The following is an 18,433-nucleotide window of genomic DNA, read 5'->3' as shown; positions in this document are numbered from 1 at the left end:
GCAGCCGGCACCCACTGCGGGAGGGGCGGCGGCGGCGGGAGCGACGTCGGGAGGCGAGCGGAGCCGCCATGGCCGAGTTCCCGTCGAAAGTGAGCACGCGGACCAGCAGCCCCGCGCAGGGCGCCGGCACCTCGGTCTCCGCGCTGCGCCCGGACCTGGGCTTCGTGCGCTCCAGCCTCGGTGCGCTCATGCTGCTGCAGCTGGTGAGCGCGCGCGGGGCCGCGGGGTCGGGGTGGGGGGCGGCCGGGCCGGGAGGGCTCGGGGCTGCCTCGTTTGCTCCCAGTACACCCTCACCTTAGGCTCGGACGCGCCGCGCCTGTCCCCGGGGCGCCTCCTGGACGTATGCCCCCGAGACCACCCTGGAGCCCTCTCACCTCGAGACGTCCCCGTTGCGGTCCCTGCGAGCACCCGTGTTCAGAGGGCCCGCTCTCGCGCGCCCCATCATCCCCCGAGGTGGTCACTGGAGGCCAGCCAGAGGAGCGCTCACAGACGCACAATCGCTGCGCACAATTCGCGCTGTCTCTCGGCGTCTCTGTCTGTCTCTCTCTGCCAGGACAATGTCCCCAGCCCTCCCGGACACCCAGCCTGAGTGAAGCTAAGTCCACTTTGAGCGGCTCCGCGTGGCCGAGCCCCAGAACGCTCCTTTTCTAATCGGGAGTGCGCCTCCGTTCCGGCGCATACATTTAGGCGCGGCGCTGTGGGCTCCCGCGCAGGGACCGGGCTTTTCTGGTTTCCACTGGGTGCCCTACCGGGTTCCAGCCGGTTTGGCCGGCCCTTCGGGGTCGAGATACCGCGCCCAGCGCAGGCGGGAGGGATTTGTGGGAAGCCAGAGGCAAGGCTCCGATGCCTCCCAGACCCTGTGCAGACCCCCAGCAGAGTCGGACTGTTGGGGACACTCCTTTCCCCACACTCCGGTTTCAGGCCTGGCGGTGTTCGCTGTCTTCCCACAGTACCCTCTGGTGGATCAGGAAACTGGGTGGCTGCCCCTGTGGGACGCTTCCCCCAGCAGCTGAGGGTCCAGAGGACTAAGGTGGAACTGGAGGTGGGCCAGGATCCATTTTCTTTTTGAGCATCTCCGCCGTGCCGCTGCTGCCTGATCCTGGCTTGACTGCCAGGCTGGAAGGCTGGGTGGTCTAAGACCCCACACCCAGCTGTGAGCGCCCGCCTCCACCTGGGTCAGTGGTAGCTCTGTTTCAGGATTTCACAAATCTCTCTCTGGGGGACCCTCCACCCCCACCCCAGCCTCAGACTCTCTTGGAGGGGTTTTTTAAAATGTAGATTCTTGATCCCCACCCCCGGAAAAAATGTGGAATTGGACTTTGAATTTCAGGAAGTGCAGCCCAGAAACCTACGTTTGTAATCGTCTCCCAGAGTTTTTTTTTGTTGATTCCCGGGGCGGGTAAGAGGTCTGGTGGGGGCCTGATTTAAATCTGCAGGTAGGTTTGCCCCCGCGGTGAGCGGCGCTGCTGTGCTGGGCTCCAGGACCGTTGGGAAGGCACCCGGGGAGTGGGAAGGGAGCCTCAGGCCCTGGGCTGAAAGGTCAGAGGAGAGGGGAATGAATTTGGAGTCCAGGGAGATTCGTGGAGGAGGCGCAGCTTTTGACTTCACTGAACTCTGGCAGAAGAAGGGAAATGGTGTTCAGAGTGGGGGGTGCTGTGTGAGGCAAGGCTTGGGGATGGGCGAGTGGAAAGGAAGTTGGGGGGATCAGATGGTTGAAGCTGAGGGCCTTGAGTGCCCGGGGAGGGATAGGAATCTTGTTCTGTTGGCAGCCTCAGGGTTTTGCAATAGCGGAGAGATCTCAGCTGGGCTCTGTGGAGTGCAGTGGGGGTGGAACCTTAGGCTTGTCTTCTGGTTGATGGGACCTGAGCACCGACTGCTTGAACAGTGAGAACTGGAGTTGAGAGGAAGAGGGCCCTGCTGTGCCTGCTGGGACCTGGGTAGATCCCTCTGGAGGAGGCTGCTGTTTCTGATGGGGGTCCCTGTGGGCTCAGCAGCCCAGTCCTGAATATCTGGGTCCCATTGCACAGATACCAACCCTGGGGTCTACACAGGGTGTAGGACTTGCCAGGAGGCCTTGCTTGGCACTTGGGTCTCCAAATGCTGAGGGACTGGGTGTGAGTGGGGTGGCCTTCCTTTGCCCCCTTCCCCTGCAGTGCTTTTGGGGCTGAGGCTGGGGGATGAGGGTCTCCCGTCAGAGTTCTGAAGACCTGCACCTTTTAGTGCCTTAACCAGCCTATTTGTGGGAGAAGCTGTTTCCTGCTGTTTCTCTGGCCACAGACAGTTCTAGTGGACAGCTTCCTGGTTCCATAGGGGTCTTTACCCCAACAGGCAACACCGTCTGCTGGGAAGCCATAAAAGCTCCCACCATTCAGGTGCAAACTAGGCTCAGGGTTCTTTGGCAAGGGCTTTCTATTCTCTTATTCTCCCGCATTTTGTAGGTGAGGAAACCGAGACTCAGAGGTCAGTTCTTTGCCCAAGATCTCAGAGTAATAGAACTGGGATCTAAGCCCTGGGTGGTCTGACTTTTCTGGCCCTTGCATTTAATTACCACACTCAGTTGTGCTCCCACAGGGCACAGGGTGTGGTGCTTTTGAGGGAGTGATGGAGTGGTTGTCCCTCCCAACCCCCCCCAGAGGCCCAGCACCTACTCTACAAGGGCTCTTGGTCTGAGGGAGGTACACAGGGGATGAACTTCCTGTGAAAGGATCAGGGAAGGCTGCATGGAGGAGGCAGTAAATGGGAAGATGAAAGTTAATTCTCCTTTGTTTCCCAAAGGATTTGGTGAAGGGTTCTAGATGTGGTGGGAGGAGGGCGGTGGGGTAGGCAGAAAGGCCCCAGCTTCTTGGGAAGGAGATGTGCTCTTTGGTATTAAATGTGTCCTGAAGAACCAACTTAAGTGTTCACTGATTTATCACCCCCCGACCCCATCTGGTTCCAGAAAGAACATTAGATGAAATGTGATATTTAGCTACGTACAACAGGAGTTTAAATCATATATGTCTAAAAGCTGGTGGTGTGTGTGTAGGAGGGGGAAGGATTGACTTAAGGAGAGACAGAAAAAGATCATTGTACCACGAATCTATAGCAAGTTTAAGGCTGTTGATTCTTTGTCGAGTTTCCTAGCAGCCTAGGCAAAAAGGGAAACATGATGAATTTATGCAGGTAGCATCTAAAAAGCAAGCAGGCAAGTCTGATTTAGAGACAACTCTTTTGGTCCTAAAAATCTGGAGGTTTTGATGCTGCAGATCTTTGTGAGGCTAGGGGGTGGAAGGAATCTTGTGGAAGGTGTGGTTAACTGGTGCTTACGGGGAGAAAGATTATCTTACCTGGGCTTACTGATGAGCAGAGAGAGCGAGGAACTTGTAAAAGGTCACAGTGGCAGAATTTGCACTCAGATCTAAAGCCTGGCTCTAGATATGCTTCCTGTTTTTTTTCTTGTTTGTTTTTTGTTTTGTTTTGTTTTGTTTTTGCAGGGGTTGCGGGCTCCTGGGGTGCTTTGGAGGGGAAGGAAAGGAGACTCATCAGGGGCCCAGGGCCACTAGGGAAGGCTTCCTGACAGAAGTGGGCTCCGAAGGGTTTAGTTACAAGGAAGGGAGTAGTAGGAAGGAGGTTCCAAACAGATGAACCTCAGAAGAGCTTGCTCAAAAGCCCTGCAGTCAGAAGGTATCCCCGAGGCCTCGGGCGTAGAAGCCCATATAAATGGTCTTTGGCAACCAGGCCATCAGTGTTTGGCACCTTCTATTCTTCCTTTTTGCCGGACCTCCTGGGTTTGGGGTGGCCACACAATTCCCATTTTGCAGGTGAATGAACAGGTATCAGCAGCTTCACCTGCCAGTAAGTAGATCACCGTGATCCCTGGGTGATGCAGAGAGCATTGGTGGAAGCGCTGGCCTGAAAGCGGAGAGTCTTGGTTCAAGTCCTGGCTGCCCCTTCCTGCCTGTGTGATCTTGTACCCTCCCTAATGTCCTAGAGGATCCGTTTCCCTGTCAGTAAAATAGTGATGGTGGGTTAGTGAAGAAGTGGAAGACGGTGCTGTAAAGGGCTTAGTGCAGCTTGTGTTGGAACGAAGGGTAGTTAGGATTCACAGAGCCATGGAATTGTAGGGTTCTTAATGCTTGCTCCCAGACTTCCCTTGAGCTTGTATGCTTCCAGGGACGGGGAGCTCACTCTTTGTCAAGGCTCCCTGCACCATCCTTGTGAATTTGGGAATATTAAAAAGTTCTTCCTTGCACTGATCCTGGCTCTGTCCCCAGCCTCAGCAAGCTCGGCATTCCTCTCCCGGTGGGGGGTCAGGGCAAGGCCTGCGTCACCTCTGTCCTCCAGGAAGAGGCTGCTGGGAGGAGGTTGTTGGGGTCTCCAAGGTGTGAGCAGAGCTCAGGCCTGTCAGAAGTGCAATGCTGGGGCCTCCCAGGGCGCTGCTCAGCCCTGAGCTGCGTGGGTTCAGTCTCCTGGGTGCAGCATGCCTGCCGCGCCCTGCAGGCTGGCCATCCACCTCCCGTGCCCAGAGGAAACCAGTGCTTTGTCTGGTTAACTCCACCCACACACCCCACTGGTTGTGGCCAGGAGGGAGTTGAGTGTTTGGAATAAATATGTGAACACATTCTCCTTACAAAATGAAAACCTTTTACAGATAAGGCCAGAGTTATTCTTGGACCGCTTGACCCTCTCCCCAAGGGGACCCCTGTTGGGAGTTGCCAGTTCTTTTTCCTGTGCATTGTAAAAAACGGGGATGGTTTTATTCCTTCTCCTTTGTTCAGCAAGTTGCTTTTCTTACACGCAAGGCACCTGAGATCTCTTCTGTTATACAGAGCTGTGTCCCTCCCTGTTAACCGTTTCAGAGCATGCCCTATTGCCACTGTCGTCCCTGTTCACGTAGCCCTTTCTCTACGGATGGGCCCATTTAAAAAAAATGTTGTATTCCATGAGAAAATCACACAGGCACATGGCGAAACATTCCAACAATACAAAGGGCAATTAATGCAAGTGTCTCTCTCCTCCCTGACCAGTCCCCGGAGGCAGCCACCTCTAGGAAGGCAGCATTCCACGCTGAGTCTAACTAAGCATTTTTCTGCACGTAACCCCTGTCCTCACTTAAAAACCACAGATGGGAACACTCTGTGCATGTGCCCCGCCTGCTTTCCCCTTCTTTTTTTTTTTTTTTTTAAGGATTTTATTTATTTATTCGACAGAGATAGAGACAGCCAGCGAGAGAGGGAACACAAGCAGGGGGAGTGGGAGAGGAAGAAGAAGGCTCACAGTGGAGGAGCCCGATGTGGGGCTCGATCCCATAACGCCCAGATCACGCCCTGAGCCGAAGGCAGACCCTCAACCGCTGTGCCACCGAGGCGCCCCTGCTTTCCCCTTCTTGACAGCGCGTACTGCGCTGGGTGTGTCTTTCTCTAACCCTTCCTGTTCTGAATTTCTTTAATAGGTAATATATTTACTACGGTTCAGAATAAAACAGGCTGGGAAAGAGCGGACTGAAAAATCTCTGCCCTTTCCGGTCAGAGTCGCCCCGCCCGAGCTTGCTCTGGTTTCCCAGGTTCCATTTCAGACTCATAAGGAGAGAAATACGCATGTGGCCGGAGAGTCCCACCTCTCCCCACTTTACCCAAGGGGTACAGTCTCTCCATCCACATCCTTCTGTGCCTGCCCCCCCCATTTTTTAAGATTTTATTTATTTATTTGCCAGAGAGACAGCCAGCGAGAGAGGGAACACAAGCAGGGGGAATGGGAGAGGAAGAAGCAGGCTCCCAGCAGAGGAGCCTGATTTGGGGCTCGATCCGAGGACTCTGGGATCATGCCCTGAGCCGAAGGCAGACGATTAACGACTGAGCCACCCAGGTGACCCACCCCTTTTTCATGTAAAAATGCGTCTTGGTGGTCTTCCTGTCTCAGTGCTTAGAGCGGATGGATGGCTTCTGTTTTAGGGCTTCGCAGCAGTCCATTGTGTGGCTGCCATAGGACTCACGTGGCCTGTCCCTTTGTGGACCGACACCTGGGGTTCCCACTCTTGCTGTTGCACACTCTGTTGCAGTGAATGAGCCCACACGAGCCACTGAGCCCATCTGTACAGTACATTTCCAGAAATGGGACTGCTGGCTCCGGGTATGTGTGTTCGTGATTTTGATAGAGCTTGCCTCACGCCCGACAGAGGGGTCACCGGCCGACAGAGGGGTCACCGGCCGTGAATCCGGCTGTGAATCCGTACCTGCGCCTGTGCCCCTCCCATCGCTCGGGGTCGTAGCGTTTTGTAGTTCCCTGTGAGTGAGGTTGGCCTTGGAAAAACACATGGAAGAGCTGTTTGCATCTCGTTGTCTGCCTGTACTCTTTCTCCATTCTGTGGAGTCCTAAGTCTGTCTTATCAATTGCGAGGACCTCCAGATGATTTGCAGATCTTTTTTCCTAGTGTTGTTTTTGACTTTGCTCATGGGTTTTTTTTTAATGCCACACAGACTTCTGGTTTTTTGTTTTGTTTTCTAATTTCCCATCAGCATTTTATTTATCTATTTTAAAAGATTTTATTTATTTATTTATTGTCAGAGAGAGCACAAGCAGGGGGAGCTGCAGGCAGAGGGAGAAGCAGGCTCCCCGCTGAGCAAGCAGCCCGATGCGGGGCTCAATCCCAGGACCCCGGGACCATGACCTGAGCCAAAGGCAGACGCTTATCCGACGGAGCCACCCACGTGTCCCTTATTGATTTTTTAATTGAAGCATAGTTGACATGCACTGTTACAGTGAATTATGCTACATTTGTACAGTGACATATCATGCAGTTCCTGCAAAGATAATGTCTTACCCCTCAGAGAAAACAGGAAGGCAGCTCTCTTTGTAATGATGGAGAGTCTCCGGGCTGTATGGTTAAGTGGAAAAGGCAAGGTGCAAAACTGTGTGTAGAATATTGTCATGTGTATGGGAGAAATACAGGGAGACTATATAGAGACACACCTGTTGAAAGAGTGTGTGCGTGTGCAGTCCCTGGAGAGATGCACAAGAAACACCTCTTGGTTGTCCCTGGGGAAGGAACTGAGGATTGGGAGGAGGGAGATATGCTAAAAACACCATTTTGTTACCTACCACGTCATACAGATGATGTATTTCAAAAATAATGATATAGCTTATTTAAAAATCTTTCAAATATATGAAAATACAGGTAAAACTATGGTACAGGTAGTTAGTGCTGGTGGCAGAAACTGTGAGGGTGGCCCTTGAAGGCCCCTCAGTCCCCGAATGGGGAAGAACTGTCCGGTGAACACACGGCAGCAGGCAGTAGCCTTGAATTCAGTGTGAGGGGCTGGGTGACCTGGGTGCTTTTCCTAACCAGGCGTACGTGGAAAGAGGCTGCAGGGCTACCCACGTATGGTGGATGGTTGCCGCTTTTGCATGTGCAGCAGGCTCAGGTGTTGGTCACTCCTTGGCAGCTGGTGCGTGGTTGGTGGTGGAATTCAGTGAGGACCAGGCCCGATTTCCTGCTCATAGACTGTCTCGAGGAGCCACAGGGGCACTGCCCTGGTCCCCATGGCCACCGGGACCTGCATGGTGGGTGGGGAGAGATGAGCTGTTTTTCTTGGCAGCCCAGTGAGCTCGGCCCTTGATATTAAGAGGCCTTTGGTGTTGGTGTGGCTTGGCCTGTCGTGTTTGCCCAAGGGGGAGAGGCGAGGGTGGCACCCCAGGATCTCGTGGGGAGGTTAGGGCAGGAAGGCAAGGGCTAAAGGTTAGGCAGGACTCAGCATACGAGCTGCTAGGCAACTGAAGTTTGGGGTGGGGTGGGGGTCAGACAGGTCATCTGCTGCCCTCTATGAGCTCAGCCAGATGAGGTCACCTGTCCTTGCAGTTGAGATGGGGCAGGGCTTGCTCAGGGTCACCCTCAGCATGAATGCCAGGATCAGAACTAGAGCCAGTGTCTGGGGAAAGAAGTCTAGGGAGTAAGGAAGACCTTCACTTCAGGCTCCCCCCCACCACCCTGTTCCCCATCAGGTGGAGGCCGGGCCTCCTGACTTTGATGAAGTTCCATGTGCTCTAACAGCCAGCTTTCTCTGGAGGGCCCCCCACCCCACCCCCACTGGGGGTTGCTAAGAACAGAAGTTTCTGTCATACCCTCTGCCAAGGGTTGGAGGTCTGCCCTGCCCCTTCTCTGCTCAGGTCCCCAGGGGAGTGTCCCCACCTGCTGTAATGTGGAGACCCGTCCTCCTCTGGGCATCTCCTTCTGCCAGGCCACAGTACTTGGGGATATGCAGAAGGCGGTCTGAGCTTCATGTTGGGAAGATTTTTCTAAAACTCTGAGGGAGACCACAAAGTCACCGTGGTAGCAGTGGGCCCCTCCACATGCAGCTTGCACATGGGCGCCAGAGGTCCTCACTAGGGGGGCTCAGGGGGCTGCTGGGGTAGGTGTGCAGAAATCTCTTCCATCTCTAGGGCTTCAAAATCGCAGTTCTGAGACTCAAGACTGAGGAATAACAAGTAATGTGACAGGCTGCATTTGGGAAGCCTTGCAGGTGAACCTGGCCCTCACACAGCATTTCCACCCTCACCTTCCTCCCCGCAACAGCCCAGGCTGGGAGTTGCGTGTGTGTGTGTGCACGCGCCGCATGCCTGTGTGCTTGCCAGGACTTGGCTGCGGGCTCCCTGCCTCACTCCCAGGGTCTGTAAGGGTGCCGGGCACACATCAGGCCCTCAGGAGACTTTGTTCAATGACCAAATGACTGGCTTTGCCCCGAAGGGGAGGCTGAGAGGAGTGAAACCTGTGGCCTATGGTGGTGGAGCTGGGAGGCAGTCCCCAGGACTCCCGAGTGCCCAGGGTATACACCATGGGGATTCCAGGGAGCCTTCCCCCTGCCCCCCTCCAGCCTGCCTCCTCTGCACAGGGAGGGGGTGGTGTGTGGCCAGGCCAGGCGCCCGGAGCCTCTGTCCCCTGTGCCTTTGTCTCCTGTGACACAATGGGTGGCTTTTTGTCCCCATAAAGTCCCTTTCACTGTAGGGAGAAGGGCCAGGGCGGGGGTGGAGGCTGGGCTTGGCCAGGCCAAGTTCAGAGTGTTCTCAGCTGCCCAGATGTGTCCTTGTGAGAGGGAACCCCAGAAGGGTTTATGTTGCCCCTGGGCCTCAGTTTCCTGGATAGTGCAGTGGAGAGAAGGGAGTTCTGGTGGCTTTTGGGTAGGCCTGTCCTCACATTGTCTCCCAAACCTTTGGGTTCACAGCCAGCGTTTAAAAAGCTGAAGATTCATGTACGAGTTCAGATTTCTAGTGTCTCTTGAAAAACTGGAAGTCCTGGTTACCCCAGGCTGCATTCCTCTGACGCCAGCAGGCTGCTCTCATCTCCATAGTCCCCGCCTGGCCCGCCTTGGCCATTTCTGTGACCCGCCGGCCTTGGCTGAGTTTGAGTTCCCAGTGTCAACCTCCAGGCTCTGAGGTGCTGCCCCTCCTCGAGGCTCCCCATTCTGGGAGGTATGCCAGAGAGCCCAACAGCCCTCATACCACACCTGACCACTACAGCTGTTGACTTTTTCCTTCACGCCATTTTACCTGCAATGACACACCTGTGAGGTGACCAGGATGGGTGTACCTGCCCAACCCTCTCCCATGGCAGATGAAGAAACAGACCAGAAAGGTTGGGTGACTCTCCCAAGGTCACACAGCAAATCCACGAGGGTCTGACCCAGCCCAGGAAGTAGAGAGGGATTAGAAGAGTGACCTTGGGCAGGAGAAGACTTAGCTTAGTGCTGGGGCTGGTGGAGTCCCTCCAGTACCAGGGGGAGAGGGCTCTGGGACCCCCTGGGGGAGGGGTGCAATTGAGGAGTGTCAGGCCCAGACCGAAGGGAGCATTGGAGAGCACTAAGTGGAACCTCTCTGCTCCCATTGTACTGAGGGGAAGACTGAGGTCTGAGGATGAGGGGTTCTCCCCAGAGCCCCTCAGCCTGTGAGGAACAGAAGGAGTGCCCCTCCAGGAGGTGTTCTTGAGCCGAGGTGGGCCAGGCCGGGCTGCCTGTCTGGGGCCTCTCCTTCAGATAAGCCCGACTGCCTTATCTGAAAGATGGGTGGGGTCCACACTGGCATGGGGCCCTCAGCTGCGAGCACCGCACCTGGTACTTAAGTTTAGATACATTCTTTATCTCAGTGAGGCCTCGCACCCGAGGAACTGCACACACAGCTACTGCTACCTCAGGAACATGCTCAGAGAATGAACTGGAAAACCCACATTCCAGCCTCTCAGGTTGATAAGGACAGTAGAACGTGTTGATCTGATCCCTTACAATAGTTAACTTTCTTTAATCTCAGAATTACCCCATGAGGTAGGCACATTTTGAAGATGAGAACACTGAGGCACAGAGAGGTTCAGCAACTTGCCCCAGATCACACAGCTGGTAAGTTGGCAGGAACAGAGCCTGAACCCAGGGAGTTAGTAGGCCAACCTTCCATCAAAACTGATGCCAATATCACAGTGAAGTCAGATTATGACATCCATCTGCTGTCAGAGAGTAGCTAAGAAAGACGTATGGGTTTTCTGGGGCTGCCATAACAAAAATACCATAAACGGGAAGCTTCAAACAGTGGCAGTTTATTGTCTCACAGTCCTGGAGGCTAGAAGTTCAAAATCGAGATGTTGGCATAGTCAGTTCCTTCTAGAGGCTCTGACGGAGAATCTGTTCCCTGCCTCTCTCCTAACCTCAATCCTTGCTGTTCCTGCTGCTCACAAGTCCGCTTCCCAGCGAGATCTTTCTTGGCTGCTTACCTGAAATTGCACATGACCGCACTGCCCGTCCCTTCTCAGCTGCATTTGTCCCATAGCACTTACCCCGTGGCTTGTGGCTCGCTTGCATTCACCAATGCATTGGGCTTTTGTCTGGGTCCCCTCGGTACAGTGGGAGCTCTGGGAGAGCGGGGCTGGCTTGTTTGGCTCACACAGCAGTAGGTGCTCAATACTCGTTGAATGAATGACCCCTGAGAGGGGCATCAGAGCTGCAAGGCGACTGTCCTGGACAGAGGGCCTGGAGCAGGCCCTGGAGACAGGTGCCCTTCTGCTCTCCACCCTCGGCTACCTACTGCTGTCCCCCTCCCTCTGAAAAGTGGGGTTTACTCTTGTACAGTGGAGCACAGGGCAAGTCCTCCGGCCCCTTCTTCCGGCTAGAGGACGGGTCCACAGCTGGAGGGAGATGAGGCCACTCAGGCTAGCAGAGGAGTTGGCAAATGTGGGGCCGCCGTGTCCTGAGCGGGGTCTCCCTGGGGCCCCGGGCTGGAGTGCTCCCTTCAGATTCTTGGGGCGGGGGGATAGTGGGTGGGAAAAACCAGTCTGTCTGGTTCTGAGGAAGAGTGGACCTTTCCTTGTTTGAGGGCAGAAACCGAAGCAGCTCCCAGGGCACCGGGCCAGGTTGGCAAAGCCAGGAGGAACCCCAGAAATTCCCGCTGCTTCCCCGGCGGCTTCATGGCTCAGAGGCTGTGCTTGGTGATCTAGAAGCCAGGGCTGGGCTGGAGAGCAGGGCAGGGCCGGGAGACAGCTCAGGTGTCCTCATCTTTCACACATCACTGAGTAACTCTCAGTAGCCTGGGTTCAAATCCTGCCCTGCCCTTTACCCCCCTGAGTGACCATGGGCGACCACAGACACATTTCCCTCTGAACTCAGTTTGGAAAATGGGGGAAATATATAGTACCAACCAATGGGGTCATGGGGAAACTGTGAACCAGCCGTGAACCTCATGGCTTACCTGAGGCCTGGCACAGAGCCGGAGGGCGTTCAGTGGTCGTTGTGGCTAAATCTAGGAGTAATCATATGGATAATGGGTAGGTGCACATTAGGGTGAACCCGAATTGATGTTCTGTTGATTTTCAGTTCAGTGCATTTTCTAACTCCCTTTTCTGGTGGTTGGAACAGGCCGCACGTTGGCCTGGGGGCCCGTAAGGACCCTGCTTGAAGTGGAAAGATCATTGTCCCTGACCACGAGTCCAGGTCTCAGCCGGGAGGGTCCTGCACCGCGCTGCTTTGGGGTGTGGTTGTCCTTCAGAGCAGCGGCCTCACCCAGCTCTGGGGGCTTGGCCCCCCTGATACGGCCGTCTCGGGCAGGGTGTCTTGAGGATGGGTGGTAAAAGGTGGGGGCGCAGGGCTGAGACACTCTGGCTCTGGGTCCTCAACGGTAACGGCTCTGCCCCCGGCTGTGTGCCTGCAGGCAAGGCCCTGCCACCTCGCCCACCTTCGTCACCTGCAAAGTGGGTTGCACAGGCTGCTGCCAGGCCGTTTCTGGTGGGTGGTGGGGAGCGCCGAGGGGGCAGCCCTGAGGCTGGCGGGGAGCCGTGTGGGTGGCATCCCTGCGGACTCACCCCGGTGGGTGGGGAGGAGTAGATGCAGAGCTCTGGAGAGAAGGAGTGGATGTCTTTCTTGCCCTCCCCCCACTACTCCCACCGTGGGCTGAGACCTTTCCCGGGTGGAGGGGGGCAAGGCCAGTGGCACATTCACTGATTCCTGCTTCCTGTGCAGGGCAGGTTTCTGACCCCCATTTCTCGGATAAGGAAACGGAGGCTCGTTAGCTCTGTGCACAGAGGTATTGAGTAGGTACTGTGTGCTGGGCACCTCTGGGCCCTGAAGGTGGAGCAGTGACTATGCTCGGATTCCTCACGGGACCTGTGTTCTGGCTGGGAGACTGGAGTTGCCCCAGGGAGCTGCACAGAGAGGGAAAGGTGCTTGCCCAGGGTCCCACAGCGTGGGCAGGGTTGAAGCCCAGCATTTGGCTCCCAGGCCCGGGCTCCACCTCCCACTTCACAGTGGGAAGAAAGCCAACCACACCCTTCCCCAGTTTCTGGTGCAGGAGGGGCAGGAGGAGGAAAAAGAAACGTTGTGCTAGGGATTTCTGGACTCCCAGCCCACTTAGCCAAGGTCATTCCCGTCCTGACCGCGCACATGTGGGGGGCTGGGTACGGAACATCCCTTCGATCCTTGGCCGGGGCTCTGGGGCAGGAATGCGCGGCAGGTGCCCGGCGCTTTTTGTGCTTAGGGTGGACACCTGCTCTCCAGGGGCTGGTGTAGGAGATTTCGGCCAGGGGGACTTTTTGTCTCCAGAACCAGCAGCCAGAGATGGATCTGGCTTCTGAGCCGCTTCTCTGTGATCCATCTGATGGTTGGCTCATTCTCTGGCTGTGGCAAGGTCCCCTTGTTGCCACAATGCCTGGATGCCATCCAAGGAAGAAGAGGGACAGTTGCCTTTGTGCATCTTCATCACCAAAGAAGCTTTTCTCCAAACTCCCCCCCACCCCCGCTAGACTGTGCCTCAGTGGGCAGAGCTGAATCATGCCTAGCTCCAGAGATGCCAAAGCATGCTCTTGTGGAGAAGGGAGGATGCCCCAGCCTCGGGGATCTTGGGCGGCAAGGAAGGGGGTGAAAGCCGTGGAGGAGGCCACGATAGCTCCATGGGACGTGTGCTGGCTGCCTGGATGCAGCTGTGGGTGAGACAGTCATTATCCTGCCCTCAGGGAACTCAGAAGTCAGGGGAAGGAAACAGAATCCTGGTCCTGGTGTTGGGTGCCTGGGGGGCCAGGCACGAAAGAAGGTTCTAGAACCCAGACTGGAGGAGCAGGGAAGGTGTCCCATAGTGTGCAGCATTTCAGCTGAGACCCGAAAGGAGGAGTTACCAGGCAAGGGCTTGGTATATAGTAGTATGTAGTAGGAGCCAAATAAATATTTCTTGACTAAAGGAGAAATGTGTCCTGCAGAGGGAGCCCTGTGGCCTCTGGCCAGAGTGGTAGGGGCTCTGGGAGACTCTGGCCATGTCTTGTCCCTCCAGGTGCTGGGGCTGCTGGTGTGGGCCCTCATTGCTGACACCCCGTACCACCTGTACCCGGCCTATGGGTGGGTCATGTTCGTGGCGGTCTTCCTCTGGCTGGTGACAATCGTCTTCTTCATCCTCTACCTGTTTCAGCTGCACATGAAAATGTACATGGTGCCCTGGCCGCTGGTGGTGAGTCTGGGTGGGAGCATTGTGTGGGGGGCATTGCTTGCAGACTGGCCCCTCTGCCTCTGGGAACAGCTGTGACAGAGCCACCTTCCTACATGAGAAGTGGCTGGTGGGGGTGGCCCTCAGCCAGCTGCAGAGCCCAGTGGGGAAGGGAGGATCAATGGCCACAAATAGGGAGGACACAGACTTGGCTGTCTTCAGGGAAGGGAGTAGAAGTGAGGGGCTCTCCTTTTTTTTTTTTTTTTTCTTTTTCTTTCTTAGATTTTATTTATTTGAGAGAGAGAGCACAAGCAGGGGGAGCAGCAGGCAGAGGGAGAAGCAGGCTTCCTGCTGATCAGGGAGCCTGATGTGGAACTCGATCCCAGGACCTGAGCCAAAGGCAGACGCCTCACCACAGAGCCACCCAGGCGCCCCATGATGGGCTCTTGAATGGAGAGCCCACTGCATTTGGAATCTTGAAAGTGTTTTTCTGTGTTGGGGGTTAGTTGGGATTTGAACCTGTGTTGCAGGGGGTCTGTCAGACTCTGGCAGACTCTGGCAGGCATGGACCTGGAGGCTGGGCTGAGCTATCAGGAATTACCCCGGATGAGGCCCCGACAGCCCGGGAGAGGGTGGCCTCCCCGCTTTGTCCAGGTCAGTCTCCTTGGGACACAGAGCTGAGAGCGGCCATAGGAAGTATCCCGGCCAGACACAGAAAGCTCGCTGGGCTTTTTTCTCTGACCCGGAAAACCCCTGCAGCTGGGGTCTGAGGCTTTCAGTGAGCAGTGAGGCAAGAGAGGCACATGATTGTAAGACAAGCAAGGCCGGGACTAGGCGGCATTGTTTGGAATTCAATGACTGTTTAAACTGAGGAAACGTGAGTCATCCTCAAGACAGAACGGGTTTGTTAGATCTTGACATCACTGGCAGGAGCCAGGCGGTGTTTGTGGTGGGCGCTGGGCTTGGAGGGAAGATCCTGGGATGAGGAGGGGATGGCCGGACTTCCTGGCTAGGGTCCAGCCCCTGCCGCATGTCCTAGGAGCCTTGAAGAAAGAAATCTCCCAAGACGGCGGGAGCCTCGGTGTCTCTGAGCACAGATCTGGGGCTCCAGCCACAGCTCTTGTTGGAAGGAGGCTCCTTTCCTGGGCCAAGGTAGCAGGGCAGTGTCTCTTAGACTCCTGGGCCTATTAGCAGATAAGGCTTGCATCCAGAGGTGACTGGATTCGGATTGTCAAATTGGCATTTGCTGTGATGGGGGCTACAAGCCCCCTGTGGGGCCTGGGCAAGGTGAGTGAGTGAAGTAGGTCAAGGACGGGTTCTGGAGAACCCGTAGCCATCTGTCCATAGGGAACCACCTCTACCCAGCTCCTACTATCAGTGGGAGTGCAGATCCCTTGGTGGCAAATCTTGATATTTTAAGATTGAAAGTTTTATATGAGATCTTTGGGCTTTCCTATGAAATCTCATTTTAGAATGTTGGTAATTTTTTTTAAAAATCTATAAATTGAACCAAATGTGCCTGAGGGCCACCAGTTTGCAGTCTCTGCTAAAAGACTGTTTACTGGCTCCAGGGGCCAAGTGTTGGGGAAATGGGACTGGCCTGAATGTCAGCTCCGGGTCCCTTCTGCCAGTCTGGCCCAGAATCCTGCTGGGTCCTCACCCTGGCATTTGACGTGGTGGACTTGAGCCTAGGATGTAGCCTAAAGGCAGATACAGATTCCTTTCCCTGGGGGCAGAGAGGGATGGGAGGTCTTCCCCCCCCCCCCCCCCCCCCCCCCCCCCACCNGGTCAGCCACAGGATCAAGGCCTGCAGTGCCAAGAGGGGAACCCAAGCTTGCATGGAAGAACGTGACCCTGGAATTCTTTAGCTGGTACTCTCAGAAATGGCCTTGGTTTGGTCTCCTGCCATTACGAATGGGGTTTTGCCTTTGTGGGGCTGTCACTGCCCCTGACCAGATCACTTCAGGCCTTCCCATCATTTCCCCTCCCCTCTCAGCTTTACGTGTGTCTGTGTTCCCCACTCAGATGGCTTCCGGGTTGACCCCATGTGGACTGTTGCCCTGAGGAGTGTAGTGGGAAAGACCCATACATCCATCCCCATCCTTGAGCCCTAACCCCCTGTTCTGGATGCCAAAGGGGTGTGCCGGGGGGGAACCAAGAGGTTCCACACTTACTGCAAGAGTCTGCCATCTGAAGCCCGCTCTCCCCTCCCCCCACCCCCCAGTTAATGATATTCAACGTGGGCGCCACTGTCCTCTACATCACGGCCTTCATCACCTGCTCCGCCGCCGTGGAGCTGACGTCCCTGAAGGGCACCCGGCCGTATAACCAGCGTGCAGCAGCCTCTGTGAGTATGGCTCCTGGGGCGCCCTTGGCAGTGGTGGGAGGGGGCCAGCCCCTGCCACCCCTGAGGCTCCTCCTTCTCGGGGGGCTCAGGGACCCTGAGCTTTGTCTTCCATAATTAGCAGTAAACCTCGAGGAACCAGACCGCCTGGGAAATACTAAATGGAAGTGTTGGGTTCACAGTTGAACTTTGCTGGCAACCAGGTGCTCCATATCGATTTACAGTCCTGTGCCCTCTTGGAGAATCTGTTAAAAACTGCCCCCCCCCCCCGTCTTGAAAAGTGAGCACGTAAAACCTTTCGGTTTGAACCATTTGGGGGGATTTACAGCTCTCACAGGAAGCCCAGACTTGGGCTCCACATCAGGCAGCCCTCGGCATACCAGTGGCCCTATCCACGCCTGTCACGCCTCAGTCCACGGGGCCCTGCACAGACATTTCCTCGCTCCCACAGTGAGGAGGACAGGGACTACCAGGCCCTCTGGACAAACAAGGATATGGAGGCTCAGAGAGGTGAACACGCCCAAGCACAGTCCAGGGTAGGGCAGGCGTGAGACCAGGATGTGGGTTTCCTCAGCTTCCGAATGTGGCCGCAGGGGCTAGTGTAGGGCACCTGTGAACTGATTCCAGAAAATTCCTTGGGTATCTTTTGAACGTTGTCTTTTTAAAAGTAAATCCCTGAGGTGTGTCCAAAGGAGCTCCTCGCCCTTGGTCACTCTCAGCACATTGTCCAGTTGTCCGTGTCACAGTGTGACACACCTTGCCTGCGTGGTTAGTCTCGGTTGCCCCCAGCAGCATGTGATGTCGGCACCCCCACAAACACTTGGGAAATGAGCATGTGGCTAATTGGAGTTGGCGTGGCTGCCAGAGCAGCTTGTTCTAGTTAACAGGGCGGGGGGGGGGGGGTGTGTGCTACTCTAGGTTTTACTGTCTGCCTGTCTGAGGCTGGCTGTCTGGTGATCGTATCTGTCACTCCCCCTCCCCCCCGCCCCATGCCATGCTGCACACCGACTCAGCTTTGGTGTCTTTGTTTTCCAGTTCTTTTCGTGTGTAGTGATGATTGCCTACGGAGTGAGCGCTTTCTTCAGCTTCCAGGCCTGGCGGGGAGTGGGCAGCAATGCCGCCACCAGTCAGATGGCTGGGGGCTACGCCTAGACCACCCGTGCCGTGCTGTGGCCCGCTTCGGAGCCAAAGGCTGCAGCCGGGTCCCAGCGTGGGATGGCCCCCAAGCCCGAGGCCTGAGCCCTCTGTGGAGTCAGCCTGGAAGGGACTGCACTTGCTCTGCTCTGCTCGTCAGACTCGGGCTCACCCAGCACTCCTAAGGAATCAGGATTCTTCCTCTGGTTTGGCCCAAGTCAGCACGCACAGGGGCTGGAAGGAGGCCAGTGGCTGAGACCGCCTGCCTATCCTCCGTATTTAGTGGAAGGTGACGGGATACAGGGCTCTCAGTGTCTCTGTTTGTCTTTATAAGACTTCAGTGTCCTAGGTTGGGGCCCAGACTTCTCACCAATGCTAAGTACACTAACAAGGACTCCAGACCTGCAGCCCCTGACCCTCCGTAGAATAAGCCTAACAAGCCACGTGTATTTATCTTAGTCTTTGTTCTGGGACTGCCGAGCAAGTTTTCGAAACCTTAAAACACAATTTTTTTTTTTTGTAAGTAGGCTCCATGCGCAGCGTGGAGCCCAATGCAGGGCTTGCTTGAACTCAACGACCCTGAGATTGAGACCTGAGCTGAGATCAAGAGTTGGCCACTTAACCCACTGAGCCACTCAGGTGCCCCACCCCCTTAAAACACAATTCTGACTTGACCCTCCCCCAAAGCAAAGGCTGCTTCGAGGGAAACCTTTGTGAAAAGGGGGTTATGATTTCCAACGGCACGGTCTGCCTTTCCTGCATTTCAAATGTACAAGTGATTTCAAACAATCGGTTCGAAGCAACTTCTCAGTGATGAAATACCCAGCCAGCCTTCCCTCCCTCCCCCCAGCCCTTGTTTGTAATACTCCCTTGGGGTAAAGCTAACCATGCCGACTGCTTCCCTGACAATGTTGATGAGGCACAGGGGACATGAAGGAAGGGAGGGAATCAAGACCTTGCCTGGTAAGTTATCCTGTGCTTGGTGGTGACTTTGTTCTTTGTTTTTTTGTTGTTTTTTTTTTTTTTTTACAAAAATAAAGA

General features: G+C 55.4%; 1 protein-coding gene and 1 long non-coding RNA gene across 2 annotated transcripts in view; one reads left to right on the top strand and one right to left on the bottom strand.

Moving 5' to 3' along the window:
- LOC109488925 overlaps positions 1–545 on the bottom strand; it is an 11,602-nt gene extending 11,057 nt beyond the window's left edge. Inside the window, exon 1 of the long non-coding RNA XR_004618944.1 lies at positions 375–545. This is a non-coding gene — a long non-coding RNA (uncharacterized LOC109488925). The remainder of the gene's footprint in view (positions 1–374) is intronic.
- Positions 7–18,433, top strand: PLLP (plasmolipin). Its single transcript, XM_034637951.1, has 4 exons — positions 7–203; positions 13,765–13,938; positions 16,139–16,261; positions 17,294–18,433. The coding sequence occupies exons 1-4, from the start codon at positions 69–71 to the stop codon at positions 17,408–17,410; spliced, it is 549 nt and encodes a 182-aa protein (XP_034493842.1). The 5' UTR covers positions 7–68; the 3' UTR covers positions 17,411–18,433.

Source organism: Ailuropoda melanoleuca, chromosome 12, assembly GCF_002007445.2.
Source record: "Ailuropoda melanoleuca isolate Jingjing chromosome 12, ASM200744v2, whole genome shotgun sequence".
NCBI lineage: Eukaryota > Metazoa > Chordata > Mammalia > Carnivora > Ursidae > Ailuropoda > Ailuropoda melanoleuca.
Note: the sequence above shows the minus strand (reverse complement) of the source record. Positions and strands in the feature narration are given on the sequence as shown.

Coding starts and splice junctions, on each gene's coding strand:
- PLLP (XM_034637951.1), top strand. CDS start 69: ATGGCCGAGTTCCCGTCGAAAGTGAGCACGCGGACCAGCAGCCCCGCG. Junction 204..13,764: donor CGCTCATGCTGCTGCAGCTG/GTGAGCGCGCGC, acceptor TTGTCCCTCCAG/GTGCTGGGGCTGCTGGTGTG. Junction 16,262..17,293: donor ACCAGCGTGCAGCAGCCTCT/GTGAGTATGGCT, acceptor TTTGTTTTCCAG/TTCTTTTCGTGTGTAGTGAT.